General features: G+C 42.8%; 1 protein-coding gene across 1 annotated transcript; it reads left to right on the top strand.

The window, feature by feature from the left end:
• The first annotated feature begins 294 nt into the window (after window positions 1–294).
• On the top strand, window positions 295–24278 carry LOC147136712 (unconventional myosin-X-like). The gene is made up of 7 exons (XM_086052154.1): window positions 295–583; window positions 13081–13179; window positions 19970–20128; window positions 22888–23075; window positions 23166–23300; window positions 23923–24047; window positions 24190–24278. The coding sequence occupies exons 1-7, from the start codon at window positions 563–565 to the stop codon at window positions 24276–24278; spliced, it is 816 nt and encodes a 271-aa protein (XP_085908280.1). The 5' UTR covers window positions 295–562.

Here is a 24278-nt window from a genome sequence, read left to right as displayed (position 1 = left end):
TTTGCTCGTGCCTAACCTCTTCCTTGCTGGCAGATAATGAAAGCTTGACATCAATTTGTGTGCTTATTGACCTCCTTTCTTTCATTTGGAGACACACAAAAAACCTCCTGCCTTTGTTCCTCTCTCAAATAAAAAAAAGGGGAGGTGTGCACCGACCCTTGAGTGCCATCAACACCGACACGTAAAGCTATCGCGTTTCTTTTGAACTTTCTCGGCCTCCGTACTATTCTCCTCCCAGCTTCACCCCGCCCTTGCCCCGCCCCTTCGCATAATGTGCCGGCTCCCAATTGAATGGCACAACAAACACACGGACACATGCACGTACACTTACACACAAAACAACAGTAGTACGGTAACGTTCTCCTCCGGTCCGCAGTCCGGGCAAAGAATACTGGAAGTTATCCGAACCGAGCGGAACATGTGTAACTCGTGACCAAGAAGCTTAGCAGCCGGCGGAGGAGAGTTAAGAAATTTGAAATGGAGTAAAAGCTTTGCCTCACCTCATCGACGGCGGTCCCCTCAAGTCAGACTACAAAGGGACGTCAGGTCGGACCTCGTCAACATGGAAACATTCTTTTTGGAGGTAAAGTCGCGTATTTCTCTGCCTACTTTCAGTTTGTATTTCAGCTTTAAAAGTCAATTTTATTAGTTTCGTCCAAGTGCTTCGACAGTTTTCCATCTCTAACTACAAAAAAAAAAAAAAAAATTCCCCAATTCATATTCCCACCGAATCATACATGGGACGTTTTAGAATTGGAGGACAATTTAGGCACCAGAATTTATGGAAACGGACCATCTGTTTTATATTTGTGTATTTTTTACTTTGTATATTTATATGTTTTCAAGTAAAACAGATAATACAGTTCATCAAGAGATATTGTATTTGTCATATCATGTGTTATTATCCTAACACTGTGTCAGGGCGGCGCAGTGGTGCGGTGGTTTGCGCATCCGCCTCACAGTTCTGAGGTCAGGGGTCTGAATCCAGGATCTGGCCTTCCATTGTGGAGTTTACTTGTTCTCCCTGCGCTTGTGTGGGTTTTCTCCAGGTACTCTTTGACTGGCTGGTGAACAGTCGGGTGTACCTTGCCTCTTTCCTACAGTCAGGTGAGATAGGCCCCAGCTCAACAGCGATGCTAAGGTGGACAAGTGGTACATAAGTAGAGCTAAAAAAAAAAAAGGAATTTTGTGTTTGATAGATGATTTCTTCATTGTTATGATGCTTCTTGGCACTATATCTCACAAAAGACTGTTTATTTGGCTTTAAATGGTGTAAGCAACATGCGTTTGTGGGATGAGCAGAGGATCTGCGCACGTGGGTTGCATCTAAGAATCTGCCAAATCTCTGCTTATGCTAATTAATTTTGTTGTTACAACTGGCTCCCGTTTTGAGCTTTTGGCAGCACCTGTAAGCGTAGGGCGTAAAATAGAAGTGATGATTTACCTTAGGTCACCTTGTGGTCAGAGCGATTGTGTCATTTTTGCTGAGTCTTGTTAGCTCACAGTTTTTCCTCATCCTATAGATACGACTGAAAAAGTTTTAGTAAGAAAAAAAAAATCGGGCCGATGTTGATTCCCATCATCAATTAACTAGCCAATTAAAAAAAAAGGAATAAAATAACTTTTTTTTTTGGTCCCATAACATTTACAACTATAAAGATATGAGTTACAGGCAGATCATTTGACTGTTTTACAATACTTTGTCCAGTTTGACTTTACAACAGAGAGGAAAATCTGTCAAACTCAGCAGATTTAGTGACTTTTTTTTTTGAGGGGAGGGGGCAATTGTCATCAACTTTGTCTCACGTTGTGAAGCGGGGGTTACCAACTTGTTGCCCGAGGGCACCAAATAGCCACCGCGGACCTCATGAGCAGCCCGCAGGCCTTAAAAAAAAATAACATATAACAATAATCACCAGTGATGGGACATTGTGATTTCTTTGGAATGTTGTAGAAGTGATCCTTTGAGAATGTAAACACTCGCAGAGATGAATAGAAATAAAGTGTTGCATATTGATATTCACTAAATCCTACCTCGTGAATTCGTTGCTGATAATGTTGGTTATTGCAGAAGTGTTTATTAAACTGCTAGCCTCGCACATATCCAAGAAGTAGCTCTCAGTTTCAAAAAGTTTGGAACTTCATTTCGAAGTTTGTGAGTGTAGAGTGGATGCGAGTCGCCTTCGTGTATCATCTGCGCACAGACGCACGCATGCGCGCTGTCATTGTATAGACTTGACGGTCACACTGTTGTGACTCACGCGTCTGCAAGCGGTGACGGGAATGGGATGGGACTCCCAGTATTACTTTATCTTGGAATTGCTCTTTTTTTTTTTTTTTTCTAACGTGCAATAATCGGGAGTTAACAGGTACAGATGCTTTTAGAGCACCCCCCCCCCCCCCCACAAACAGATTTACGTTACCTTACAAATACATATTCCGATGGACTGCCTCGTCGGATTTAATTGTGCCGGATTTGTGGGAGTCAATCCCCGAGTGGATTATTATGAGTCATCCTCAGGTGAATGTGAGGCCCGATTCACGTCTGTGAGTTCATCATGAAGCACGCTGGTCCTAGCAAGAGTGAGCCGTTTGCTCGATTGATAGCTTGGTCGAAGTTCCCGGCTGCGCAGACGGCAGGTATACGATGGCGCGACCCGCCCGCTTAAAAGCATTCTGTCCGTCCACACTGCCTGGAGTGCACGCCCGGCCCACCCTGGCCTGTCTCGTCAGTGCCTTTTAACCTCGATGATATACCCGGGTGCGGATTTGTGTCTTTCGGCCCTCCGCGGAGGAAACGGGAGGTCTTTATATCCTTTGTGAAGCATCCTGTCCAGCCGCTACGTGCAATTCTAAACTTGGCAATTCAAGGCCTTTGAAAGTGGCAGCTGCCTCACACTGTGAAGCCGAACGAAGGGCCGTTGACGCCCCTCCTAGCAGACCCTCGCATTACAGGGCAAATTCCTTCCCCTGAAAGGTATTCTGACCGGACGGAGTCCCAGAGTCTTACCCCCCGACCCCTGAAATTCCCAGCCGTGCCGGCATGTCATGCCGTGCCGTGTAGAAGTGAGCCGGCCGGGCTTTAGGTTACCGCGCGCATTCTTTCCCGCCGCTGAAACATCCAGTCCGGTCGGCCGTTTCAAGCTCGACCCATGCGGATTAACGTGGCCGGGAAGAATATTGTTGTGAAAATGGTAACTTAACGCGCTTGTCATTTCCTCCAGCTGCTGAAGCCATCTGAGATCACTGCGCCTCCACCTCGAACCGCAGAGAGGGTAGATTTAGCGCGGAAGGATGTCAGGAAGTGAGGCGAGGATGCAAGGAAGGAAGGAAAGGAGGGAAAAAAAGGCATTCCTTTTGAATGCTGCCTCTTAGCTTGTAATCAAGATTTGCAAAACACCGTCAACTGAGAAATTTGAAATGTTGTTCAGGCATATATATATATATATGATTAAATAATTGATCGCGATTAATCGTATTTTTTCAACTACAATTTTTTTAACAAAAATTGGAATAGATATTTACTTGAGCAAAATCTCAGAATTAACTTGGAAAAAAATGTAAGTATATTTCGATTCAAAGACTGTTCTAATAGCTGTCTTTGATCCTTGAATCCGATCCTTTTTCTGCGAAATACAACTGTTGAACGATACACCAAAGACGTACAACTGATATGCTATTTGAATTTGGCCGTGCAAAGTGTGCAAATTATTTTTGGATTCCTCCAATGAGCCCTCGGCTAGCTGGTGTTTGCGTTAGATGTGAGATGACCCGCCCGTTTGTCAGCGAGCCGCCCGGTGCTGCGATAACCTCCTGCTGACACTCCGCCGTCGGTGTTAGCTTTAAGCCGTCTATCATCACCTGCCTCTTCCATAATTGAAGTTGCTGTGTTTGTAACAATAGTTCATCGGCCCCCGTCTATTAGCTTGCGGTGATGGATAGGCTGCAAACCAATGGAGTGACGCGCCGTAATGGCCAAACGTTACAATACAGTAGACAGTAGGCCTACGTGTTCAACCAAAATGAGACGGAGATTTTAACACATTAAAAAAATCCTACATTGCTTTTCCTGTAAGTGTGAGCTGAAGCCGATCACAGCTGACTCTGGTCTGACTACACTTTGGTCTGAGTGGGCACAAAAAAAAAAAAAAAAAAAAGCAAGGAAAGTAAATTTAAACATGTTCCTACCGAGTGTATTTGAAGTGGATCGCATCATGCCCTAAAGCCTTCATTATCCATTGGGAAACTTTTGAGGTTGCAACTAGCCACAGTGACGTGGCAATTTCAAATCCCCTTACTGCTGTGCTGGCTTTCTGATTAGTCATCCTCCGTCCCATGCCCTTATATAGGGCTTGAGGTTGCCGTGATGCAGCAGTGTCCCAACACCCATCCTTCCTCCCCGAGTGTGTCTTAAGAGGGCAGCCTTTGTCGACCGCGTCGGTCTCTGGATTATAAGTCGCTTTGGTCAAAATCGTACCACCAAAGGCGACACGGGAGAGCCCGCATTTATTTACGGCTTTAATAAGCGGCCTGAAATCGGGTATACAGTGGTACCTCTACTTACGAAATTTTTTAAGTCGAAAATTTTTGTAAGCAGAGACGCGGTTTCCATGTGAATGCCCTAATCCGTTCCAAGCCCCCCCAATATTCAGACATAAATGTTTTATAAAGCATAAAAATGCATGAAAACATGTAACAAATACATGTTACGTACGATTATTGCACGATAAATGGGAGTTGTGCATATTGTAAAAAAACAAAGAATAGAGTAAAGAATAAAAATGGTCGTTTACCTTTTCAATTGCTGGGCAATCGCTTTTTGCCCTCTTTGGCTCATGTTCTCTCTCAGAAGTGGTTTTTGCCTGGCGTTTTGTAGACAACCGATTTAATGACGTGGCGGCTGTCGATACATTACGGTCATATTCATATTTAGACACGTACGGGAGAGGTCCCTCTTAGCCAATGGGATGCCGGGAAGATGCTTGGCTAGCCAATGGCAGAGCAGCTATGAGTATGTTGCGTTCAGGGAACTCCGGCGCTGCGAGTATCAGCCCATACTTTTACCTTTCGTACCCTGAAATTTCTTTCCTCACTAGAGGCAATATTTTCGTAACTTGAACATTTCGTATGAAGAGACGTTCGTAAGTAGAGGTACCGCTGTAGTCCTTGTTTATTACAGTGAGATTGATTCTAAAAACCAGACTAGCCCTTTGCTCTTCACTCCCAACAAAGGATGGATTTCCGCTAGATTTGCATGCTTGTGTGTTCATCCGGGATGCTTAGCCGGAGAAAATTAAAGTCGTTGTTTACCGCGGCCTCGCCTGGCACACTAAACGACTTTTAGCCTTGACCTTGGCCGCCCTTGCCCGACCGACGCTATGAGCTAGTAATAAGAGTCTAGCTTAAATCCCTTCTCGCGCTGCAGCTTAATAATAGCCGGCCTGTGATTACTGCTGTCAGCCCAGATGCTGACTTTCCTTTCGTAGCCCCCCCCCCCCCCGTGATTACCTCCTGGGCGAGACTATGGAATATGTTGTCTCTCATCGCTCTTGTCTGTGCTTTAGTAGCATCTAGTAGCATTTAGCCACTGACCACTGCGAGATCACTGCGGAGGTTGCTAGATCGCTGTCTCAACAAACAGGAAGTGATTACAGCAGTTTTTAAAACGTTTTTAAAATCTTTGTGTGTTCAAATATCCAAAAGGGTTACAACACCGTGGCACCGATGCTACTCGTTAGCCCGTCAATGACGTTTTGCTTTGTGTGTTAGCATTACGCTAAAACGGATGTACAGGATCTAAAGCAAAGCTACAGTGAGTGGTTGTTCTAAATACAAAACATGTACCGGTAATTCTCTTTGTTCTATGTTCAGTTTAACGGATACACGTCATCTGGGAGTGACAATAAGCAAGTTGAAGACTGTTTTTTTTTTTTTTTTAAAAGAATTGTTCACCGTCTGTCAAGATAGTGTTACTGCGATGCTTCCTGACAGAGCTTTTGCTTCGACTTTGATTTGTAATAGAAACATATTGAAATAATTCATTCTCGTGTGCAAGTATAAAGTGTGTGTGTGTGTGGGGGGGGAAGAACAAATCTATGAACTACAGGCAAAACATTGATTTAACTTTGCAGCGGAGAGAAAAATCGGGAAAAAAAATCAGCTGTTCTTTTTTTTCTTTTTTTTTTGTGCGTGGGGGGGGTTGAATCTTTGTCTTATGCTGCGATTTGTTTGTGTAAAACAATCATCAGTAAAAAAAAAAAAATTGTCCGATTTTACAAGCGCTAATATTGGTTAATTAAAACCGTTGGCCAATTAATCGGATGGCCCTTGTAGCCACTGCACATAAGAGCAATTTCCCAAAAATGACAAATGGGCAGGGGTGGGGTGGGGGGGGTGGGGGGGGGGGACGGAGCTATTCGTTACATCGTTTCAGCCCCACAAGCAAATGTCATATCCTCCAACACACTGCGAATGACAGGAGACTCGCGTTGTCAGACTCTGGCGGGGGAAGGGCTTTCGTCCCCTTTGGACAACCCCGTTATGACCTCATGTGTACGCGGCTGCCGACAAATCTGCAGGCGCTTGCCGCATTGTTCTTCCGAGTTGATTTAAAGCAGAACAAATTGAGGTTTTACCTATGAACGTTGTGTCGACGATCGCACTGGCCTGAAAGGACTCAGCAGGGGGTTGCAGACAGAACCATGATGAACGCCAAGCCACCCATACAATAGTGGGGGAAGTCCTGTTCCCCACGGGGCTCCTCCTCCTCCATTAGCTAATTTCTGATCGGCTGCCTCCTCCATCATCTTTAATTCATAGGTCTTCCTGCGCAGATGCTGCCGGTTGCTTTTAATCATCCGATTTATGCCCTGGGTCAAAGCAGCCTGCCCCCCCGGCAAGCCACGCTGGAAACACAGCCTGGTTCACTTGGTGTCATTTTCAATGGTGGCTGACGGCGTGCTACGCCGCGAGTAGTCATACGGTTAGTCGAGTTAGTCGTTTTAAAGTGTTCCGTGATGAAGCTCGTAAATCCAATTCATTTTCCAAATTGAAATGACTTAAAATGGCATTGATCTGGTCCAGCCCACTTAAAGGCACCAGAATTATTTTCTTACATGTACTGGATTTCATAAAGACAAATTAGCAGTGTATTGCATAAAAAAACGAAAACAGAGTGTCAAGAAATATTTGTGTGTAGGGATGGGTTTTTTTTTTTTTACATTTTTTAACCAGTCTTTACCTGGTAACGATCCCCGGTACCTGGGAATCGATACTGCTATTCAAGAGTAGAATTTTTTTTTTTCAGCATGTAAACTTTGACAAATATAACAAAACATCACAAGTTTGAAACAAATGAAGTAAAGAATATTGAGTAAAAACAAAAGCAAAAGCAAAGGTTTAAAAAAAAAAGAAAGAATAAATCACTATTTTTCAGACCGATACCAGTATTATTATTATTATTATACGAGTATTCACTCACTGATAGTACTCACTGATACTGAGTATCAATACCTCTACTACTTTTGCTATATAAAATTTAACACAATGAAGAAACATTGTGAGCAAAGTCCTTTCTTTCTGACGCAAATGATGATTCGCCGATGTGTCGAACTGCGGCAGTATAGCGCCAACTACTGCCAAGGAGGACTTACTCAACGTCAGATACATTTTTTTTTTTTTTCCTTAAGAAAATTCAACCCAAACATATTTTTTTCAGAAATATGTTCTATGCCAGGCCACAAGTTGAAACAAGGCATTCTGATAAATATTGCATTTGTGGAATAAGAGTTAATCCACACGTTTTTAGTCATCTCTGGGGGCGGCCATTTTGTCCCTTCTGTTGACTGAGTATGACATCACAGATGCTCAGGGCTCAGGTAACGGCCAATCACGGTTCAGCTTCAGAAAAGAGGTGAGCCGTGATTGGTCATTACCTGAGCCCTGAGCAGTTGTGATGTCATTTTCAGTCGACAGAAGTGACAAAATGGCCGCCCCCTGAGATGGCTGAAAACGGGTGGATTTTGCTGCTTAACTCGTCTTTCATATTAATCATATTGCCTTTTTTCAACTAGTGGTCTTGCATAAAACATATTCTGGAAAAAAAAAAATGTTTGGGTTGATTTCTACGTTAAGTATCGGTGGCTGGTATTAGCAGCCCCCACAAGTATCCGATAGCTTGAAATAAGGCCAGTATTGGCCTAACACCTATATGTGGTATTGGTACTCGCCCCTCCCTAATAATGAAGTATAAATAATTGAAACAATAAATAAAATATTACAAAAACTGCTTTCGTTGCTGTATTTGATTTGATTTTTTACGTTACTTGAATGACAGCGTGTCTGAAGCTTGCTCCGATTGTGACTCTCTTGAACAGTTTATGAGACCTGAACTGTTGAGCTTTTCATTTCAGGTGGAGTCCAGTGACTTATATATTCTTATAAATACTTCGATATGACAAATATTCCCATTGTATTTCCCCGTTTCTTCATTTAGTGCATGCGAGAATGTTGGGATGAGGGTAGTCGCGGTATACTTCCGAAATGGGTCGATCCATTTGTGGGGAAAGTAAAGCCCTCAACCCATCTGGAAGATTTGGGACCCGGACGACCCCGCGCGGGGGAACTTTTTGCCCACATTTCCTTTCCCAGCCAAACTCAGCCGACATATTTAATCTCACCTCTGCGTTCGTTAGCCTCGCTCGGCATTCCGGAGATTTGGGGGGGGGAATCCTTCAATTCGGCCCGAGTTCCTCCTCGTGGCGCAAGCGACAAAACCCTGCATTGTTTGTCGAAAGTTTTTGTCTGCGGGCAATCCGTACAAAATTGTATTTGTCGTTATGACGAAAGATTGAAAATGTGACTTGTTGTCAAGGTTATTTAAAAGGAAAAACAGCCTTACTGCTCGGGTTTCGTCAGTCACAAGGACTCTTTTTTTTTTTTTTTTTTTTTTTTTTTTTTTAATGGCCCCTCATGCAAGAAGCAATTTTCATGTCGGAATGATCTAGTGTAAGCTAACTTATCCCTTTTGTCTTGTGGATGCGGCCCATTGAGAATTGTCGCTTTGGCTTTTTAATGGAGACGCATGCAAGAAAACAATTTGCTTTTTGACCCTTTTAGAAACTGGTCCAATGTCCCTGACTGCACATCTGTCCACTCGTTCTCTTTCAAGGGCTCACTTTCATGAGCCTTTGCGTCTCTATTGTTATGATAATACTGCCATGTCTCATTATTTTAAGTGTCATTTTTTTTTTTCCCCTCCTTCGTCTTTTTTGTGAAGTCAACATATAGCTCAGATCCATTGTTTGATAGGAGGGATGTAATGATTCGTCGAGAATCGATTCGCCCGGATTAATCGATGAATCGATTCAATTAATTGAAAATCGAGTTGATGTCTTGAAAGTTTTTTTTTTCATTCCAGATGCGTAGCACCTTTTGAATGTGTGAATCAAATGATGCTTTTGCGCCAGAGAGACAAGCCCGGCAGCAATTTTTTTAACAAATCGAAAATCGGGAACTGAAAATCGAAAATCGAATCCAAATCGGGGCTTGAGTGAATCGTTACATCCCTATAGCTCACTGTTATCTACTTAGCACAGCGGTCAAATGCCGAAGGTCACCTAAAACGTGACAGACAGAAATGATAACGGGGTCGAAAAGTTTCACACAGAGACATAAAATGTTTTTCAGACAAGCATGCCATAACGCCACATTTCTATTGATTTTTTTTTTTTTTTTTTTTTTTTTTTTTTTAGTTGAAACAATTTCATTGAAATGGCGATTGGCATCTACCACCGTTTGTGTTCGCTCGCTCACGTTCGGACCGAGCTACACTCCGCGAACGCCGCTCACCATCTTGTGTTCCCTGCCTGAGTTTGCCTTCATTAGCTTTCTTTCCCTGTCATGACTTTTGATCCGATCACTCGACACCGCCCGCGCTCGCGGCCGCAGCACCTTGGCCCCGTGTAAGCGCTCAAATATTTAAAGCTCATTCATTAGCACTCTCCCGGGTCGCTTGCTATCGTAGACGCTGCAGGAAGGAAAGCCTTTGGCCCTGGCATGGCCCCCGTTTAGGCTCCAGGGACTCGGATCATTCTTGTCAACTGTTTCTGTCCACGCGCACCGTGACATGCCGCGTGGGGAATTTAAAGCAACGCTGAGCTGCGGATGGTTATGCCAACATCTGCTCAACAGAAGCAGGACTTTGGAGTGACAGCCCACTTGATTTGAAATGTCGAGTGTGGAAGGAGGCGGAATGGTCAGCTGGGCCACGCCGGGCGATCGAAGTTGGAAGGGGGGCGGGGGGGGGGTGGTTGTCATGTGCCCATTGTGTCCCAGCTGCTCTTTGTTTGGGATATTTCCACCTGGTTAACCTCCGAGCTTCTCAGTCGAGTCAGAGGTGGCCTCCTTTGTCCTGACTTTAGTGACAAGACTCTTTATGAAGGCGGCGAGGAGGGGGAGGAGTTTTGAAAGAACCATCTGTTGCCGGGACGCCGTCGCACTGTTTTTATCACAAATCTATCGGCTAGGAAGAAAGAGAAAAAGCATCTGGACAAATGAATCTTGGGCTACGAAGTCACCCTTGAAGCCAAATACACATACTTCCTTGAACACATCACGCTACTGTAAATTGTTGGCTGTCATTTGAAAAGTCTTTAAGACCAAAACAATAAAATATTTGAAGGTTCTATGACTGCAGTACTGTCACAATAGGAATCGTTATTCAGAAGAGATTTTCTGTCTTCAAGTCATCTCTTTAGAAATGTGTCTTAAGGCCCCTGGTTGCATTCTCATATGTTTCATTCCACTTTTTGAAGTACTCAAGCCATCTCTTTCGAAAAAAAAAATGCATGTTTGGAATCTAAAATAGCACGTATTTGTTGGGTTGCCAACGTTCAGACTAAAAAATTATAATATGGATCTAGAATGGGAAAGTTTCTGGAAAACCTCTCAAAGGGTTTTCTTATCAGTTACCCAATGGTTCCAAACGGTAATCCATCATCACCAAAGTTGTGTGAAAGCAAAAAACGATTATTAAAGATGAAGTCAACCCATAAATATATATTGTGTTTGCGGAATAGGAGTCAAGCAGCAAAATCCACCTGTTTTTAGCCATCTCTGGGGGCGGCCATTTTGTGAATTTGTCGACTGAAAATGACATCACAACTACTCGGGGCTCAGGTAACGACCAATCATGGCTCGGCGTCAGAAAACAGGTGAGCCGTGATTGGTCATTACCTGAGCAACTGTGATGTCATTTTCAGTCGGCAGAATTGACAAAATGGCCGCCCCCAGAGATGGCTAAAAATGGATGGGCCTACTGCTTGAAAAAAATATGCTTGGGTTAACTTCCCCTTTCATGACGGTCATGTCAGGCTATACCACTGTTTGTCCGATTTCTGCTGACTCCGCTGCTTTCGCCCAACTCCACCCCCTGACATCTCATGAAGTATCTTCCCCCCCCCCCCCCCCCCCACAATCTACAATCAAATATCCAAGACCCGAGAAGCCCATTGATCTTCGAAGAGAGCCCGTCCAAAATGCCTTTGTAAAATATTTTTCCGTCCGCAGCGGCGCTCAACAAGATTACGCTTGAAACCCCATGACCCCGTGATTTCCAGTTACATAAGAGCACCCGATTGTCTGCGGAATAAATCCCAATAATCTGGACGTCAACGTGAAGCGGCTTTTCCCCGAGTAGGCCAAACATGCCGAGCTGGCACCAGTCAGAGGCGGACGGGCACTCAATGAAACTGTGTTAATGCATCGGCACGTGCTGTAGTTACTGTAATAGTCGTTTCTGCCTTTTTGTGCACCCTTCCTCTTTTTTTATCCGGCCGCTCAGCCTCCTCGTCCTGATTTACACGACCCGGCAAACTTGTCCCTGGTGGTTTGAGAGCGAGCCCCTTTTAGCTGAGCTCCATTAGGCGACGGAAGGGAGTTGAATGGTGATTGAAGTCACTTTGGAAGGGATGTTTAGAGAAATAGAGACCAACTACTTCTGTAGGGTACATTTCTCATTAGGGATGTAACGATTCACTCAAGCCCCGATTCGATTCGATTTTCGATTTTCAGTTCCCGATTTTCAATTCATTCATTTGAGCTACACATTCAAAATGTGCTATGCATCTGGAATGAAAAAAAAACAACGTTTCAAGACATCATTTTCTAGATGAATTTAATCCACCGGATTTTCGATTAATCGTTTAAGCAGGGTGAATCGATTTTAAATCAATTTTCGATTAATCGTCACGTCCCTATTTTTCGTCTCTTACCAATTACTCTTGGTGTGCGATTTAAAAAGCCTGATGTGATATGTTCCCCCCCCCCCCCGCCCCCCGTGGATTGGAGTAGTGCACACGCGGCCGCTCCTTTTAAATAGTTAATGAGGATTGATGTCGAAAAGTGGTGACCTTGTCTTGTATTCGGTTTCCAAGTGGAATCCATGCATATTGATCCGTTCAGTTTTATGCTCCGTCGGACACAATTCCCTTTTGTATTTCCTGCGCCTTTTTTTTTTTTTTTTTTCAGACGATGCATTGTCCGCATTGGCTGAAAAATGTGAGTTTAGCGCAATGATGATGCATCACCCGAAATTCTTCCAATGAATCGGGCTAAAAAAAAAAAAAAAAAAAAATGCACATTTGTTGGTTGACGTTGATAAATGCCAATGCGGTCATGACTCAAGCATTGTCTTACAATCGCTCGAACATGCTCGCCAGGTCTATAAATGCATCTTCCTTTGCTGTGAGGAAATGACAAGCATACTCGAGGATTCCTGTTATTGCGCTCGCCGATCGCTTTAAGTCATGTCCGCGAGGGCCAGGAACTAAATGTTGGTATGTACGCTACACTCTGGTCAAATTGTCTTGCTGAAAAGCTGGAATCTGATCTTTTTATTCCTCACTTACGTGGGAAGTTGTTGAAAATGACATTGGCACTGCCGAGTAAGCCTGAAATGATTCATCGAGTAGCCTGAATAATCGGGTTACATAAAAGCTGATGCAAGACGAGAGTTAATACTCTGAAAATGAGCCTTGATTTCAGATGCTAACGGGGCGGCGTTTAATAACGATGTTGCAGGGCTCCCGCGTGTGGCTGAGACAGAAAGAGCAACTCCTCCCCTCCATCGTCAGCTCCTGCGATGACACATCACTGGTCCTCACCACTGACTATGGAAAGGTAAGAGGACACACGTCTCCGGACATCTCAAACTTTAAACAACAAAATGTTGTATAGTTCAACACCAAAATGTTCAACCAAGCCGTATATTTTCATTTAACAAAAGTCCGCTTAGCTTAAAGTGGAAGTCAACGCAAACATTTTTTTTTCAAGAATATGTTCTACGCAAGCCCACTAGTTGAAACAATGAATTCTGATAAATATTGCGTTTGTGGAATAAGTGTTAATGCACTCATTTTTAGCCATCTCTGGGGGCGGCCATTTTGTCTTCTGTCGACTGAAAATGACATCGCAACTGCTCACAACGACCAATCGCGGCTCAGATTCAGAAAACAGGTCAGCTGTGATTGGTCGCTTTGAGCAGTTGTCATTTTCAGGCGACAAAAGACAAAATGGCCGCCCCCGGAGATGGCGAAAAACGAGTGCATTTTGCTGCTTAATTTACATTCCACAATCGCAAAATTAAACAGAATTTCAACTAGTGGGCCTGCTGGGAACATATTCTTGAAAAAAAAAAAATGTTTGGGTTGACTAGTCTATAATGTGAAACAACAATGACAGGCTAACGAACATCATCATCAATGTTACTGTAATTATAAACCTTCAAACAACTGCTACTTAAAGCGGAAGTCAACGTAAACATATATATTTTTTTAAAGAATATATTCTATGCAGGCCCACTAGTTGAAACACAGCATTCGGATTAATATTGTGTTTGTGGAATAGGAGTTAAGCAGCAAAATGCACTCGTGTTTTAGCCATCTCTGGGGGCGGCCATTTTGTGAATCCTGTCGACTGCGTTGAAAAAGCTAACTCAACACTTTATCTCGAGGTTGGTGTTTACACATTTAACTATATTAGTAGACGGACAAAGTGAATGAGATCCTTTCCCCTCGCATTGACCCGGTGACCGACCGCGCAAGCTAACGGCGCATATCGTTAACATGTATTTAGGAGGCGGGGGCGCATGCAGGAAGTTGACCTACGCGTGTTTCGTGTGTGGCTGCTCGGGGATCAACACCTTTTGTAAGCCTGTGGAGAATGAGCTTATCTTTTTTGCCGTCGCATGGGCGTCTGTGTCTGGAGGAAATCCTGCACCCCGCGCTCGGAAATGGGGAGAGTGAAGTGATGATGGACGTGTGAAAAATAGCTTTGAAAATAGGGTAGGAAAAGAAAAAGAGAGAGTTTGTGTGCGTTCTCTCGCTTCTCTCTTCTTTGTTGTCTAGTGACCTACGGGTTTTTGGCGCAGCGTTCGTAGGAAGTAACTCAACAGGTATCGAGGACTATTTCTGTCCGCGGGATCAAGACTTTCAAGCGTCATTTCCGCATCCAGTTCTCACAACGGATTTCAAAGAGAATAGTCACCCTCACAAAATGGAGGATGAGAAGAAGTAGGCCCATCTCAATGTAAACTTTAATGCGGAAGTCAGTCCAAACGGATTTTTTTCAAGAATATGTTCCCAGCAGTTGAAACACGGCATTCTGATTAATTTTGCATTTGTAGAATATAAATTAAGCAGCAAAATGCACTCGTTTTTAGCCATCTCTGGGGGCGGCCATTTTGTTTTCTGTCGACTGAAAATGACATCACAACTGCTCGCAACGACCAATCACGACTGACCTGTTTTCTGAATCTGAGCCGTGATTGGTCGTTGTGAGCAGTTGTGATGTCATTTTCAGTCCACAGAACACAAAATGGCCGCCCCCAGAGATGACTAAAACAAGTGGATTAACACTTATTCCACAAACGCAATATTTATCAGAATGCCCCGTTTGAACTAGTGGGCCTGCTGGGAACATATTCTTGAAAAAAAAATGTTTGCGTTGACTTCCACTTTAATCTAAGCGGACTCAAGGCAAAGCTATGTGCTTGTTTTCAATACAAAACATGTCATTGTTTTTGTTTTCTGTTTATTTTGACCGTAAACGCCAACTGGGAGTGGCAATAAATAGCTTGAAGCCTCTTCTTTTGAAGAATTGTTTACCGCCTGCCACTTTTGGTGAGTTAGGTGCATTGCCACCATATACAGTAGCACTTGAACATCATTTTTTCACTAAATGGGCCGGAAGACGGTTCGGGCTTTATCTTGAAACATTCACTCACTTGTATTTCCAGTATCTTATTCATCTAAAACCGAGACACACTTTGTTCCATTAGCCGTAAAATGACATTTTCCATCTGTTGCCCATTTGTGTCATTTGAGTGAGCAGACTCACTCAATTGAATTTACTTTATGTAAAACGTCGATTAACATTGCTCTCGTTGCCATTAACTCCTCAAAAAGTCAAAGTTCAAATCCATGTTCCTCAAGAAAAATCAAGTTGAATGATTTTAGTCGCTTGCGATTGTGCACCCAGCCCGGATTGTAGTCTGCAGTTTCTTTATTGTGTATTACTTTCATTTGAGCTCATTACATGTCTGTCCGAGGTTCTGTTTCGGGATCCGCTATTTTTACTCGCAGGTGCCATGTCAGTCAGAGCTTGTTTTGGTAAATGTATCCTGGCAGCATTTCTTCCCGCCCCCACACCCCTCGCCCCTCCCTTGGGGCGGTGATATACCATTACCAGGCGGTTCACGGGTGCTGCTCGCTGCCTAAAGTGCTCATCAGGGAAGCGTGTCTGGGCTTTAACAGCCTGACTTGGCTGCTGTCACATTAACCAGCACAACATCAGCATTTGTCATTGTCTCAGACCCCAACGAGAGGGATCAGGTGAGAGGAGACAAAAAGCTAAGAGGTCGTGTGGGGTGCGTGTGTGTGGGTGTGTGTGTGTGTGTGTTTTTTAATGTGGGCAGATGGAACCAGCTGGATTAACAGCGTCTGTTATTTTGAGAGGGGCACACACAAAGAGACGCAGGAAGTGGTCCTGTCAGTAAAGTTTTTAAACAAAAGTTGGATCTAGAGTAGTGTTGTAGTTTTCGAATTTTTTTTCTACCGATTTTTTTTTTTTTTTTTTTTTTTTTATAAATGCTTTAGGTAACATTTCAACAAGTGTAATAGAGGTTAACCACTGATTATTGAAAAACAAACAAACAAAACAAAAAACATTCAAAAAACAGTTTGGTTAAAAATAACACCATTTTGGGTCAAAAATAGGCCGATACACAATTCACCCAAGTTGTAGATCGGTCCATTTTTGACCCAAAATTGTGTTATTTTCAACCCTACTGTTTTTAGAGTGAAAAAAAACACTAATCTGCCAATTGTGACAAAACATTGGATGTATGCAAAGTGACATTACTGTCTGGGAGGCGAGTCCCTTCACATAACAGGTCTCACTTTCCTCAGTACGTTCCAAAAGTGGAATTAATTTCAAATTGCGCACGGAAAAAACTCGATTAAAACGACATTGTAAAGTTCTTCTCGGTCCAATGATACCCAATATGTTTATAATGTCCGTCTACTGTATTCTGCATATAGTCTTTCCTTGACTTCAAGAAGTCTAACAAATGATCCTCTTCCCAAGTGCTGTGGTGCAGACATTCAGTCCCATTCAGATGTTAAAAATAGGTCGAGCCACGGCCCCTCATTTTTATTAGTCAATGGAGCCTTTATGTGAGATAGGAACGCTCGCTCACACAAACATTATTGCAAGCATCTGTGATGGATCGATTTTATATATATACATATATATATATATATATATATATATATATATATATATATCCCAGCCGGATTTGCGCAATGCTCGCAAATAGTAGTTGTCAGAAAACGTAAAGCTTTTTACCAATTTGAACACCCGACACGTCACACCCCGCACATGTGTCGAAAAGGCCCACAAGAGGCGGTGATTTTTGTTGCCTTGGCGTGAAGACCCGCTGTACGCCAACAGTGAGGGTGGCCCCGCCTCTTTCTGTGAATATTCAATAGCGTTGCCTGGCTGAACAAAGCAGCAGAAGCAGGGTGTGCTTTCACTGAGCAGGAAACAAAAGAAGAGTTTCCTACGGGAACCCATGTGAGCATTTATACCGTTTCCTCGATGTTCCAGTTGAAGTATATTCGTTCTTCTCACTAGTAAGAATTTCAAGTTGAATGACTAGGGTGCGCTAGTAGAATGATTGGATCTTAGTAGTCAGATTCCACTACCGTCTTGCACGACTGTTATATTATTTCTGCACACTAGTAGGATAAATTTGACGTACTTCTGACCGTGCGTACGAGCACCGGCACTCTCCGTTCCAGCAGGTTTGCTCCCAAAGTCCGCACTACTTTTGGTCGACTTTCTTCTTAATTCTCTTCCCCGAATGACTGGAAAACTGCGAAAAATAATAAAACTCGCCTCATCCATTGCAATATCATCGTTTCAGGAAGAACCGTATATTCACTATATCGTCGCTGTCCTGTGAAAAACACTTATCTCCATTTTTTTTTTTTCATTTTTCTTATTTATACATGAATGGTGTTTCCGCGTTACAGACATTGCATTAGTGTGAAAATTGAAAAAGCTTCCAAAATTGGAGATACCTGTTTTTTCACAGGACAGCGACGATATGCTATGATGTAATGGAATGCCGAGTAATTGTTCCAGACCACCCGGCAATATGTGAAATCCACAATATACAAATACCCTATTTAAATACAACCTGGGCATCTTTTTAGAACTAAAAAAAAAATCTCAAAATATACATCAATCATTACCGGAGACGTACTTTATAAAAGGAATTTACAGCCGTCGCTGTCTGTAGGCGTAAAAAGCAGGATTGAAGAATCAAAAACTAGGTGAGCTGAAATACTTCCCGTTTTCATTCTTCTTCTTTAGTCAAACGTACACAGTGTCAAACAAAAATAGTTTGCCGCCATCTAGTAGTTGTCGGTGGAATTACACCCAAAATAAATAGTACCAAAATAAAACGGTGAATTTACCTATATCGCATTGTACAGTTTGTGGTCTATGTTTTTGTATTTGCTTTTATGTTGCTTTGTTTTACTCCGCTGTCCCTAGCCAGGTCAGCATCGCAAATAAGAGAGACTCCGTTCTCGATCGCCTGAATGAATAAAATAGGACAGATCTAATAATGCAAAAGGCTCGATTGACACTGAAGGCAGTGAATTATTGCCAGGAATGACCCCGGGACCGAAGCAGTTGGGATGAAACGGAGGACGGCGAAACCTCAACCTCCCGCTCGGTTTTCTGCCACCGTCTTTGATGTTTCACGCGTGGAAAAACTCCCCGAGGCCTGCGCTGTGAAATCGGAACGCGACATCGTTCAACTGGGGGTTCCACAACAAAAGGTCGCCTGAATTGAAAGAGACATCGAGTCAAAAATGATTGAGTCCATATATGGAGTATCCGTGAACGGGTATGAATAGACATTCCTCACTTGGGTTTATGTACTGGACTTGTTTTGACAGTGAAACCTGATAATATCCTCTCACAGTTGCTTGTTATCCCGGATTTATTTTTAAAAAAAATTTTTTTTTTTTGCTCAAACCGTGCAAAACGTAAGAATGTAAAGAATTCCATGGCTGATGTCCCTTCACGAAGAGTCCATTTTCCAGGCACTGATCATAGCATCAATCACACTAGGAAAGTGATCTCCCTGAAAGCTAAGTGACTTCATGTGGTCCAAGCCCCTAGACGGACGGATTTGTCAGTTTGGACAGAGGGGGAAAAAGGCTTGAATATTTACACTCTGCCTGTAAATCTGCTGGGCGGGTGACATCATCACACGTGCTGCCTTTCTCCCCTGAGGTCGTTGACCTCAAAATGTTCACTCTTACAGAGATGACCCTTTTGTTGTTGTGCTTTTGCCGTTGCACACGCCCATTCTCCAGTAATATTCTGCATAGAATTATCCTGTGCACCACAAGTGATTCAAAAGAAAGCGCTTGGCTTGCCTCAAGTTGTTTGGTTTCGTTCCTAGTCAACATTTCCTGTAAAAGTCAAAGATGATTACATGTTGTGTAACTAACTTAGCATTAACGCACTATACAGAAATCCTGTCCTATTGCGTCAATGCCGCTGTGGTTGGATAACGCTACGGCTATTTGAACACAAATGGTGCAGCATGTAGACAGACATAATAACAATACCCCCAAACATATATTCTTTATCCTCCGCAAGAAACGATGAATACTACTGCAGTTTACTGATCTCAAAGTAGAAGAGACAGTCTTGTTCTCCTTATTATGTTAGTACTATACTGCCCTCCGATGACCAAAGCGCACCAGAAGGAGCAGCACAATGTCCATGAGGCACAAACTGTCCTATTCTTATTTAACATTTTTTTGGGGGGTCTATGTGTTTAGAAAGTGAAATACTGTCCAGTGCTATTTTTCTTAGGTTACAACTTTTTTTTTTTTTTTTTTGTGGTGTTTTATGAAGGTCTGCAACGGTATTGGAGGCTACAAATTTCTCTGTAGACAAATCGATGACCAGCAGATAAACAAAGCAGAGTAGCTTCATCTATTATTCAAGATTGCCATGGCCAATTGGTATCTCATTTGATTTCCTCCCACAAAGAAGCCGATACGCAGTCAGCCGCACTCAGCACATTCTTTGGGCCGCCAGGTAGCTCCGTGTCTGCTTGTGATGACTCGGCAGTCTTCTAGTCTAAAGCCAAGAAAAAAAAAACACAACCAACCCCTTTAACCAGAATCTCTTCTTGTCTACACTTTCAATTGCAAAAAAACACAAAATATGAGACACAATTTGATATTCCGGGGCGGAAATTTTCGCGTTTGCTTGTTCTTCCTGTGTTTTTTTTTTCTTCCTGGAAATCCTTTTCGCTAATAAATGCAGACACCATGTACACATGGATCTCCATTCACCATCTGGAATGTGCTTGCAGGTGATCTACCTGCAGAAGGCGGAACTCGGCAAGGACACGGCGTACCCGATGCACCCCAGCAGCGTCCGCGGAGTGGAGGACATGTCCACACTGGCAGAGCTGCACGAAGCCGCCATCATGCACAACCTCTTTCTGCGCTACCAGAGAGACAACATCTATGTAAGGAACCTTGTCGGAACACGTACGGTAGCTGGGTTCCCTGGTGTCGTCCACATGTAGTGGCGGGCCCTGTGTTTGGTGCCGGGGCCTCCGGTGGAGACTTGCCTGGGTCAAATCACCTTGCAGTTATAGAGACCATCCAAACTATACAAAAACACCACATTCATCAGTACAGCAGTTCAGAATCACTATTTAGTTAATAACCTGACAAAAAGGTGAAACCTTTTTTCGGAAAAAATGAGTGTTGTCAAGCGATTAATTTTTCAAAACTAATTAATCGCAACATTTTCCATCATTGATTGCGATTAATCGCGAACATTTCCACAATTGATCGCGATTAATCGCATTTTTCAACTACAGTTTTTTTACGAAGCTTGGAACCAATATTTACTTAAGTAAAATCTTGGAATTGATGTGGAAAAAAAATATATATATATTTATAAATGTATAAAATATAAAGTATATTTCGATTCAAAGACTGTCCTAATAGCTTTCTTTAATCCTTGAATATGATTATTTTCCTGTAAAATACAACAATATTTGAACGATACACCAAAGATGTACAACTAATATGGTATTTGAATTTAGCTTTGCAAAGTGTGCAAAATATTTTGGATTTCTCCAATGAGCCGTCGAGCAACTTTTTAAAGTAAAACGACGTAAAGGTCCGTCTTTGCGCCAGTGACAATAAAACTGAGTTAACTGAGTTAAAAAAAAAAATTGTGCGTTATAAAATTTTTATTAATCTCCATAGTTAATGCTCTAACTTGACAGCCCTAGAAAAAATATATCGTACCCGAAAGATTCTAATTATTGAACGTATTCATGTGTGTAGCTAAATCATTTTTGCTCTGGCTAACCAGTCAGGATGAAAAAATGCTGACGTTATTGTGGGCCGGCTATAATTTGAACTCTTGATTGATTAAAGAAAGAGTCCCATTTCCCATATACGTACTTTAAGACCCACAGTATTGATTCCGAAGGCCCCGGGGAGATTATATGGCAACACAGAGAGGCTGAAATCTGACTGGACAGAAAAGCGAACATTCCACATACACGCGGCGGCAGCAGTGTGTCCATGAGAATTGTTCCCAAGTGAAAAGAATAGATGAATTGAGAATAAATCAGTACAATTTTACGGAATGAATATTACAAATTGAGTTTAAATCGTTAACCAAATAGCAACCAATGAGAAAAAGCAAGCACATGGGCACTTTTATTGTTGATATTGTGAACCGTAAGTTCAAAACGACTTGACGGAATGTAGGTCAGTACTACTCAACATAAAGGCAGGGGCATTCCCGAGGCTTTTTTTATTCTTATTTTAACAATGATTTAACGATTACTGGAATACCACATTTCCTCAAATCGGGTTGTTTATTGACTGAACTGCCTCGGGATCCATTTGAGAGGGGGACTTTATTTATAGAAGTGGTTGCATACGGGCAGAGCTAGACATGCTGCTTTACTGGAACTGTTCAATGTTACTTCCATGTCACAATGGAAATACACATTAGCAGCTTCTGTCTAGGTATACTTTTATTATTGGCATTAATAATGCAGTGCAGATGACGGCAGAACTAATGGTTCTCCGCACCTCAAAATAGACGTCAAGTGGAGTACAGTGAACTGTATCCTGAGCCCTACTTCTTGGATGGAGCCTTTTAAGCCTCTTTAAACACAATAATCCAAGAACTGTATATTTTGTGTGTGATATTCGGGAATGTTGACCTACAAATACAATCTGTTGAGGTACTTTACCCCAAAGCGCTCAAGGGCTGAATCCGCCTTTTTACCACCTTGGGTGAATGAAGTTAAATGAGGCCATGGAGTCGATCCTCAATGGCAAACACAATTTACTGTAATGAGATCCAGTAAATGAGCTGTATCTACAAATCTGATATTAAAGGAGAAATCAACCCAAATACATTTTTTTCAAGAATATGTTCCCAGCAGGCCCACTAGTTGAAACGCGGCATTTTGATCAATATTGCATGTATGGAATATCAGTTAAGCAGCAAAATCCACCCCTTTTTAGCCATCTCTGGGGGGCGGCCATTTTGTCACTTCTGTCAACTAAAAATGACATCACAACTGCTCACAACGACCAATCACGGCTGACCTGTTTTCTGAATCTGAGCCGTGATTGGTCGTTGTGAGCAGTTGTGATGTCATTTTCAGTCGACAGAAGTGACAAAATGGCCGCCCCCCAAAGGTGGCGAAAACCGGGTGGATGAACTCTTATTCCACAAAGGTAATATTTATCAGAATGCCTTGTTTCAACTAGTGGCTTTGACCTCCACTTTAAGGAGGTTTAGATTGTCTCTATCGGATAGGTATCAATTTCACAAAAGGGCATGGCCGATTCCGATATTTGGCAGAATAAAATTCAGATAACCGATTAATCGGCCGATTGATTAAAAGAAATATATATATAATGGATAAAAGAAGTTATTTTTGAGTGCCTTAATGCTTACAACAAGACATAAATCATCGGCAGTAGTATTTGCTTACTTTTAATACAGTAAGAAAAATCTTGGCAACATTTTTTTGGGGGGGTGGGGGGTTGTTTGAATACCATTTGTCTTATTTTGTAATGTGCTTGTGAAAAAATAAAACCAGTCAAAAAATGGGTTTAAAACTTCCATTTGAAAAGAGCTAATATCGGCCAATTGATCAGACAGGCCCTACAAACTAAGCATTTGTTGTCCTTCCCCAATGCTTTTGTCTCCTCTCCGTCTCCTCATCCACCCCCTCAGACCAACATAGGTTCCATCCTGGCAGCTGTGAATCCCTACAAGCAGATTGCCGGCCTGTATGACGGCGCCTCGGTGGATTTATACAGCAAGCACCAGATGGGGGAGCTGCCCCCTCATATATTTGCCATCGCCAACGAGTGCTACCGCTGCCTGTGGAAGAGACACGACAGCCAGTGTGTGCTCATTAGGTAATGACTGAGTGACCGGCGCTGCGTATTCATTAACCACTCCACTCTGAGCTAAGTGGCGCTAATGTGTCTGACTCGCAATGTTGTCAGCGGGGAGAGCGGTGCCGGGAAGACGGAGAGCACCAAGTTGCTGCTCAAGTTCCTCTCGGTGATGAGCCAGAACTCGGCTGGTACGCCTCCATCGGAGAGGACCACCAGGGTGGAGCAGGCGCTCATCCAAAGCAGGTACAAAGGTTCTGGAATTAAGTGGAAATGGAAACTGCTCGGGTTGCAAAAGAGTTGGGAAATTTCGCTAGCTGTAAGCGGTTTGGAAAAGAGTGTATATTGGAAGCCCCTTTCGTCACAGGTTCCAGGTGGTCCTGCTATTTTTGCAGATTTGTTTTTGGACAGTTATAAGTGTTTTGTTTAGGCTTTGGATTCATCCGTTGTAATTCCACCGTTGGCCACAAGATGGAGGCACACTATTATTTTAACATGTACATTTGAATGAAGGAGACTGAAAGCAAGAAGTGGGCCAACAATAGTATTCAAGATCAGCCTCGTTAGTGCTGAAAGGGATTCAATGTTAAATTGTCTATAATCCTGCTTTTTACGCCTACAGAACACGATGGCTGTAGTTAATGCTAAGTAAGTCAATGCTCTAAAAACATGCGTCGGAAATCTTTAAATGGGGTGTTTCTATATTCCGGATTTCACTTATTGCAGGGGTGGTCTGCAATGTACCCCCCCCCCCCCCCCCCCGCCCCCATGATCGAGGGGGCTTTTACTTGATTTAAAAATATATTCTGCTAATACATTCAGAATCCTATGATTGCAGATTAATGTTTGCTGTGGTTTGTCCCATCAGTCCCATCATGGAGGCGTTTGGGAATGCAAAGACGGTGTACAACAACAACTCCAGTCGCTTCGGAAAGTTCATCCAGCTCCACTTCTCCCAGAACGGAAACATCCAGGGAGGCTGCATCATCGATTGTATCCTTCAACATTATTATGTTATGCTTGTATAATATGAATGCAAACTCACGATGATAACAATTTTTTTTTTTTTAAATGCTTATGATTGTACTTCGAATAGGCATGTTTTTTGTTGTTCTTCTTGACTTTCATCCATCAGATTTGCTGGAAAAGGTAGGCCTGTGTCCAAAGCTTCCTCCTGCAGCTACCAGGAATCCGGGAAATCACATATCCGATAAGAACATTTGA

The sequence above is a fragment of the Filicampus tigris genome, chromosome 14 (assembly GCF_054856515.1).
Source record: "Filicampus tigris isolate MCC_2025a chromosome 14, RoL_Ftig_1.0, whole genome shotgun sequence".
NCBI lineage: Eukaryota > Metazoa > Chordata > Actinopteri > Syngnathiformes > Syngnathidae > Filicampus > Filicampus tigris.
This window is presented reverse-complemented; position numbering and strand designations above follow the sequence as displayed.

Coding starts and splice junctions, on each gene's coding strand:
- LOC147136712 (XM_086052154.1), top strand. CDS start 563: ATGGAAACATTCTTTTTGGAG. Junction 13,180..19,969: donor TCACCACTGACTATGGAAAG/GTAAGAGGACAC, acceptor ATGTGCTTGCAG/GTGATCTACCTGCAGAAGGC. Junction 20,129..22,887: donor ACCAGAGAGACAACATCTAT/GTAAGGAACCTT, acceptor CCACCCCCTCAG/ACCAACATAGGTTCCATCCT.